Source organism: Helianthus annuus, chromosome 17, assembly GCF_002127325.2.
Source record: "Helianthus annuus cultivar XRQ/B chromosome 17, HanXRQr2.0-SUNRISE, whole genome shotgun sequence".
NCBI classification, from domain to species: domain Eukaryota; kingdom Viridiplantae; phylum Streptophyta; class Magnoliopsida; order Asterales; family Asteraceae; genus Helianthus; species Helianthus annuus.
This window is the reverse complement of record NC_035449.2, coordinates 64113256-64121682: the sequence shown is the minus strand read 5'-3', so window position 1 is coordinate 64121682 and position 8427 is coordinate 64113256. Positions and strand designations below refer to the sequence as shown.

Here is an 8427-nt window from a genome sequence, read left to right as displayed (position 1 = left end):
TGTGATCCTCCCGCAAAACCGGCTAAGACTGTTCAGGTTGAGTCTGCTTCTACACAGGAGTCTGAGAGTGTGAATTTGCTATACACTCTAGTTGGTGATGATAAATTCAATTCAAACAAAGATTTTCCGATTAAAAATGTAAATCAATCTTTAATCAGCAAAGTTTTTGAAGATTTGACAAGTAAGTTTTTGGGAGAGTTGAGCTCACGAGTTGTGGTAACACAATGTCCTCCGATTCCATAAGCTGAAATTCGAAAACAATATGGCAATCAGAAATTACCAACAGAGAAAATTCAGCAAAATCACACTAAACCAAAAGGGAAATCGACAGCTCAAGGTCAAAAGGAACAAAACCAGAGAAAGAACAAAAGGGTGAACTTTGTGAAGTCAAAGGAACGGATAAAATTCAGACATTTGAAAACAAATCTAACATAGATTATGTTAAGCAAGTTAAAATTTTGAAAAGAAATAATCAAAATAACTTAGGACCAATTACCTCGAAATCACAAAGTTCATCAACGAGACATCAACATGATACGTCGGGGTTTGTGGAAGGAAGATCATGTTTTGAGTGTGGTGAATTTGGACATATCATTCCAAATTGTCCGTATCTTCATAAGTTAAAAGCTAAAGTTGATGTTCCCCGTGAGCAAAATTACGAAAAGCGATCTGTTTCTCCAAAACAAGATTCCCGTCTTGTGATAGAATGCGAGAAGAAACAGAAACGTAAGCAAATCAAGGTAATTGAAAAAGCTCTTAAAATCAATGTTATTTAAAAAACAATTTGTTTCAGTCAAACCAGAAATTTCAAAAATTTCAAAAACTTGAAACAATCACGAAGTTAAAATTTCAAACAATCAAACTGGTATAACTCAACAGACATGGAAACCTAAAGTGGTCACAAACTCAGGGGGAGCATCACCATTTCCAAATCATCACGAAGTTGAAATAACTTTTGTCGATGAAAATGGAAGACCCAAGTCCACGAAGGCTTGGGTCCCCATCTCCAACTGATCATTTGAGTACATGTGCAGGGTGTTCCAGGAGGAACTATCAGTGGTCTCTGGATTGTTGATAGTGAGGCATCCAGACACATGACCGACAACATGAGACTTCTGTACGACGTCAAATCTATTAGAGGAGGTTATGTTGCCTTTGCTGGAGATAAAGGCGGGTATATAAGTGGTGAAGGAATGGTTTCCAATGGGGTTGTTAGTTTTGACAAGACCAATTTTGTGCAACAACTTGATCACAATCTTCTAAGTGTTTCTCAAATCTGTGATAAGAAGTTTTCGGTGCACTTTGATGCTAATGGATTTTATGTGCTGAAGCCTGGATTCAAGATCCCGAAAGACTGGATTCTCTTATCTGCTCCAAGGGTTAATGATTTGTATGTCCTTAATATGAGCCAAGCAATTACAACGTCTACACAAGTAACATTCTTTGTTACTAAAGCCACAGAAAAGGAAACGACCTCTTGGCACAGGCATATAGGACACATTCACCTAAGGGAAATGAATCATCTGGTGAAGAATGAGTTAGTAACTGGTGTTCCCATCAAAAACTTTCATCTTCAAGACGTCTGCCTTTCGTGTCAGAAAAGAAAACAAAGTAAGAAATCACACCCGATAAAGAAAATCAACACGGTTGTAGTGCCGCTTGAACGCCTGCAAATGGATTTATTTGGTCCTGTCAAGCATAAAAGCATCAGCAATGACTCGTACTGCCTCGTGGTTACAGATGATTATTCAAGATTTTCTTGGGTGGCGTTTATGGCACATAAGAGTGAAACTTTCGAAATTATCAAAAACTTGATCACAACGATTAAGAATTTGTATACTTTGAAAGTAAGACGCATACGCAATGATAATGGAATTGAGATTAAGAATCATGCTATGGTGGAGTTTTGTAGATCCAAAGGCATTCTTCATGAATTCAGTGCTAGATACACTCCTCAACAAAACGGCGTCCCTGAGCGTAAAAACTGCACATTGATCGAAACTACAAGGACTATGTTTGTGAGTCACAGTTGCCCATTCCTTTCTGGAGTGAAGCTGTGGCCTCTACATGCTACACGATGAACCGAGTCCTTACAGTAAAAAGACACAACAAGACATGCTTTGAGTTTCTTCACAAACGAAAACCAGACTTGGAATTTCTTGAACCGTTTGGGGCTCCTTGCACTATGAATCGATCCGGGTGGTAAATTTGGGGCAAAAGCAATTGAGGGATACTTTCTTGGGTATGCCACCCCAAATTTAAGAGTTTGGAATCTTGAAACGAGAAGGATCGAGGATTGGTCTGATGTCAGAATACAAAGGCACACCTTGCCAGTCAGATGTCCAGGTCAGCCATGGATGTTTTAGTACGATGACATTTTCAATTCGATCAATATTGAAGAAGAAGTAGTAGATGCTGTGGCTCAGATGTTTTTCGAGAGTGACAGCGCAACAGATTCACCGTTGGTTCATCCAAGTATTGTAAACAATCAAGAATCATCTTCAGTTAACAATAATGCTCTCGAGAATGAGGATTTTCACGATGCTGCTTAACTGGACGAATCTTCAGAGGATGATGAATTTCTAGATGCAAACCAAGAATCTCCAGCAGTTGTTGTGTGTGGTACTTCTGAGGCTACTCCTCCTAAGGACTGCCCTAAAACAACTGAAGCTACTGCATCATCCTCTTCGCCAGTTCAGGGTATTGATTTGGTTGTTGATCTTAACTTCAACAATCTGGGTATAAATTTTCCAGTTCCGGATAATCCAGAAACAAGAATCTATAATACCCATCCTCGACAAAACATCATTGGTAATGTTTAAAGTGGCGTGCAGACGAGAAATCAGTTGAGAAACAACAACAATGATGGCTTGTATGCAGCAATCAGAGAATCGGGTTTGCAGAATGATTGGTCCTTCACGTGTTATGTCTCACAAGAAGAACCAAGGTCTTGGAAAGAAGCGTTAAAGGATAATTCTTGGGTGGAAGCTATGCAAGAGGAACTGCAACAATTCCAGAAGCTTGGTGTCTGGAAACTGGTTGAGAAGCCTGAAAACTACAAGAAGATTGGCACCTGTTGGGTTTTCAAATGGAAGAAAGATGACTGTGGAGTAGTTGTCTGAAACAAGGCGAGATTAGTTGTTCAAGGTTTTCGTCAGATTGAAGGGATAGACTACAACGAAGTTTATGCACCAGTTGCACGTCTTGAAGCTATTCAGATCTTTCTAGCCTATGCTTCCTTCAAAGGATTCAAGGGGTACCAAATGGACGTGAAAAGTGCATTCTTACATGGTGTGGTTGAAGAAAAGGTGTATGTCGAACAACCTCCGGGTTTTGAAGATCCTATTCATCTTCATCGGGTTTGGTTGCTCGACAAAGCTCTTTATGGATTACATCAACCACAGAGAGCTTGGTACGCAACCTTATCTAACTATCTGCTATTACATCAACCACAGAGAGCTTGGTACGCAACCTTATCTAACTATCTGCTGGAGAACGGTTTTCGCTGGGGTCTTATCGATTGCACACTTTTCATCAAAGAAAAGGATTGAGATCTTCTATTGGTTCAGGTATACGTAGATGATATTATTTTTGTTTCAACTAGTGATGTTTTGTGTAGGGACTTCGAGCGTGTTATGCAGGAGAAATTCGAGATGAGCGCCGAGGGGGAAATGAATTTCTTTTTGGGCCTACAAGTTCAACAAACGGAGTTTGGGATATTCATCCATCAGACTAAATATATCCGAGACATCTTGAGCCGGTTGAAGATGTCCGAAGCGACGCCCATTGGTACCCCACTTCCGCAGAAACACGGGATTACCCCGAACATGAAGGGTGAAAGCGTTAACTCTTCATTTTATCGCGCAATGATCGGATCTCTTACGTATCTCACAGCCTCGAGGCCCGACATAATGTATCCTACGTGCTTGCTCGCTCGCTATCAAGCCAACCCGAAGGCCTCACATCTAGCAGCTGTAAAAAGGATTTTTCGCTATTTGAAGGGTTGCCCGGACACCGGTTTCGGTAGTCTCACAATCATTTTAAAGTGTACAGGATGATATAAACCTAAATTGATTGAAGACCGTGTGGGAACCGCTGATTGGCATATTGTCTTGGTACCGAAATTTCGTTTGATAGATTGCCGAGGTTCTGCGATACGTGGTCTTTATGCTGTTTTATCATTTGGGTATCATGGTTGATTCTTTTACCGAAAACAACGGGGACGCAAGTCTAGAGCTTCCATGATACCATACATACGTGTTCATATCATATAAACATGTATATAATACATGATGCATATGACCTCAATAAGTGATAAACAATCACATGTCCCAATCAATAAGTGATAATATATCACAGTTTATCCGGGAGTCAAGTTCGTCTCTTTGTCGGTACGATGGTACTAACCTGTTCACGGACTTGCTCCTGTGCCCTGCATGCATCGAATATCAAGTTCCTCATTAATAAGTGATTTTATCACATAGGGCTTGTATTCATCCAAAAATAAATGAGTATCTCACATCATATATGTTGAAAACAGATGATAAATGGTATACTCACCAGTAAGATGAACTCTCATGCATACCTTGATACGGGAATGTGTCATGTGTGGATGAACACCGGTCGGTAAGTATAAATTATACCTTAACGTATCCCTAACCGCGAGTACATCTGATAAGTTGAGCTTATGTGGACAACAATACCGATAATCATTATAGGATGCTTATCTTATTATTAACTAACTGAACAACAAGAGTGTTTTGGCATGATCGTACACTGATATGATTCTCTTATCCTCGAAACTCGCAAAAAGAATGTCCGTAAATATTTATTTACTGCTTTCCGTTTCTGCATCTCTATATATATTTATTTACTGCTTTCTGTCTTTACATTTGAAATATGCAAAAATACCAAAAAAAAAAAAAATTAGGTGTGTTTTAATATAAACTTTATAAAAGCCAAAAAGATTTTATTTCTGTTTTATTTTCGATTGCCCGATGTTGGATCTTAAGTCTTTTCTGTCACACCCCAAAAACACATGACAAGGAAAACATAGGCTGGTAATAGAACCTTGAATGAACTTTGGAAATATAAAAAAAAACAAAATTGATAGACAAAAACTTTACCGAAGTTCATAAAGGTTCCATGATACGATTTAAACGCAAGCATTCCGTGATTTATAGTTTACTTTTCTTAGGATTAGCATGAATGAGGCGGGTAACATTTATCAGCTGGTTCAGGTTCAGGTTCTGGTAACTTGAAAACCAAAAAAGATAAGAAATGGATAATTTACGTCTGATACTCTCAACAAGCTATCTTGAAATGGCGGGAAATATATTTTGTTATATATATTTTTATAAACTAATCGGTTATGAGTTAGAGCTATAGAAGTGTGAATCCGAGATAGTTTTTTTGTACCAAACTGGATAAACCGTATCAGCAATAGGTAATTAGGTTGGAAGACACGTTGTCCTACAAGTGTTAATAGTGGCCTCCATCATCAAGACAAAAGCATGTGACCTTGGTCCGAATATTCACAACTTACTGCCATATGAAATCAGGCCATATAGCTTTTCATGTATGTCTGGTGTTTGGATTTCTACCAAAGATTGGTATCCACATATCTTCTATAATTTAATGCTGGAAGATATGTTACCATGCGCGTTTGTTTTCCTGTTCATATGTCCCAGACTATTAAGAACCTTGGTATACCTTCTTATATATACCCTTCTACATGCCTAATACAACCACATCTTCATAGAAATTAATAGACATATTCATTCAGAAAGAAGCGATTCTTTGATTTTTTCCCTTCCTTCAACAACAATTTACAGTGAACATCCTCTAGCTTCCTTGAAAACATGGCCATCCGTATGCCTCATATCATTCAAGCAAGACAAATTCTCAAACGATCCCTCTCTAATGGTGGCAGCACTCCCGCATCTATGGATATCCCCAAAGGCTATTTTGCCGTTTATGTTGGGGAACAAGAGAAGAAGCGGTTTCTAGTCCCCGTATCAATATTAAGCGAGCCTAGATTTCAAGAGTTACTGCATCAGTCAGAGCAAGAGTTTGGATACAACCATCCCATGGGCGGGATCACCATACCATGTAGTGAAGACGTATTCACCGATCTCACTTCTCGTTTTGGAGTATTTTGACTTGTGTAGATGTGTATTTTTCTAACAATGTTTTGTAAACAACAAGACAGTAGTGAGCTTTTGTAGGTGTAAAGTTGGATATATTATTTTGAGTTCATAGTATACTAATTATTATAAGAGGTGTTTTAGTACACAAACAAAGCTACTTAGTAGCCAGTTATAAAAGTCGAAGGGGATACTTACAACCAGAATTGCATGCTCTTATAGTTTGACTCAACCCTATAATCCGATCAATCAGCAAACATTTCTACCTATTCCACATCCAGTCATGTTTTAAAAAAGGCCAAGGTTACACATGTATAAGTCATAAACTTGGTTGACAATACAGTGTCCGTTTGAATGTTTCTGCTGCTTGAAACTCCAAATATATAAATTACCACCGTCAAAGAAAGTGTCCGGCCTAATAATCTTTTTGGTGCTCATGGATTAATTACTGTTTTGCGTCCACATAAACACATGACAGGGAACACATAGGCTGGTAATAGAACCTTGAATGAGCTTGGGAAATATAAAACAAAAACAAAATTGTAGGTCCCGAAATCGGAGGATCGATTTTCACTACCAAAACCTTGTTTATAACAAACAAAGTTAAGTGTGCGGAATCCACTTAACTAAGCCAAACCAAAAATAGAACAAAGTAAAGACAGTGGTTAACCAAAGAAACACAATCGTTTGATTAACTGGATGAGAATGCACAACTGATACAAACACAGTTTACACAAAGTGACCTTGAGGGTATTCTCTCATCTCTAAGTTGTAACTGAGATTATCTGTGCCTTTATATAGCAGCTGGGCAGAAAGAGTTCGACGAAACACATATTGGGCCGACGAAACGCATTTGAGCCCAAAACAAAGCCCATCAGACGACGAAACACATCTGTTTCGTGGCTGATCTTGACGAAACAGAAATAACCATGTCAAAGTCTGTTTCGTCGACATGTGTTCGACGAAACAGACTTGTTTCGTCGAAGGCTGCAATATTTAAACTGTTTGCTGCAAACAGACAGCAAACAGCAGGCAACAAACAAACACTTACATATAGACAGAACTACCCTTACATGCAACATGCATTGTTCATTGATCATTACATAACAAAAGGAGACAAACAAGTCGGACACAAGCGGATAGGAGGATATCCGACTTGGTCGACTGCGAATACACACTCGATAAACTATAAACGACCATTCAAAATACATCGTAAAGTACAAGACTAGTGACAGACACAAAAAAATGCATCAACAAACTCCCCATTGTCTGTTACTGGTCTTCGGTCTTTATATCTTCCTTCTTCAGTGTCGTTCAGACCATGAACTACCCGAATGTATTCCCCTATAGTAACAGAAGCAAGCGACGCGCTGAAACTTTAACGCCTTATGTGCGTCCTTGTCTTCATGGAATATGTCATGCCGGTACAACTTGTTAATGTCGGAAGCGGACATATTAACGATCCACATTGGATCCAACAACCTGAAATTCTCTTGATCGCCATTAAAAACGATCACCGCCTCATGTGTGTCGGAATCATAACACCATAAACGCATGTCGCCCAGAAAGTCTTGCCTCATTGGCATCAAGGGGATCTTGTCTACCACTTTCGCCGGCTCGTAAACCAGCTTGTATCTAGCAGTGTTGGTTGCCGGATCAAGATGCACCTTCAAAGTTTGAGCGATTTATGAGCTCAATCTTTGTTAGTGCTGCCACATCATAGAACGGCAACGATAGAATGCTCAGCAGTGATAGAAAGTACTTGATCCCAAACTCCCGCTTAATTGCAACACAATGTATTTCTTTCACAAACATCCAGCAGAGAATTCGCCCACTAGGCTTAGCTTTTTCGAGCTGTAAGTAGTCAACCTGAGTAGCCTTTGGTACAGGCTTGGAAACCCTTGACAAGAACCGTTGACGCCACGCAGAGAAAGCATCTGTGGCATTTTTTGATGTATCGCGGTTCTTTAGATGTTCATTGATGTCCTCTACATTGACTTTTAACCAATCTTCGTCAAACGGGGCGAACTCAGTACCATCTTGTCGAACATACGACAACTTCTTCACATCTCCCTCGAAGACAACTTCATCAATGTTCTCAACATTAGTAGATTCCGGCTCACTCGACATCTTCTCAATCTCATCATCATTAATATCTCGCATTGCTTTCAGAGTAGTCAACTGCTGATGCGAGAGATCTTCAACAATCTCACCTTCTTCAAGAAATTCTCCGGTAACCGGATGAACAACCTGCAATGCCAGATCAGCTGAACTAGGAACA

The 8427-nt window shown here is 39.4% G+C and overlaps 1 protein-coding gene across 1 annotated transcript; it reads left to right on the top strand.

Moving 5' to 3' along the window:
• Window positions 1-5733: 5733 nt before the first annotated feature.
• Window positions 5734-6244, top strand: LOC110922270 (auxin-responsive protein SAUR20). The gene has a single exon (XM_022166576.2). The coding sequence runs from the start codon at window positions 5862-5864 to the stop codon at window positions 6159-6161; it is 300 nt and encodes a 99-aa protein (XP_022022268.1). The 5' UTR covers window positions 5734-5861; the 3' UTR covers window positions 6162-6244.
• The last annotated feature ends 2183 nt before the right edge of the window (window positions 6245-8427 follow it).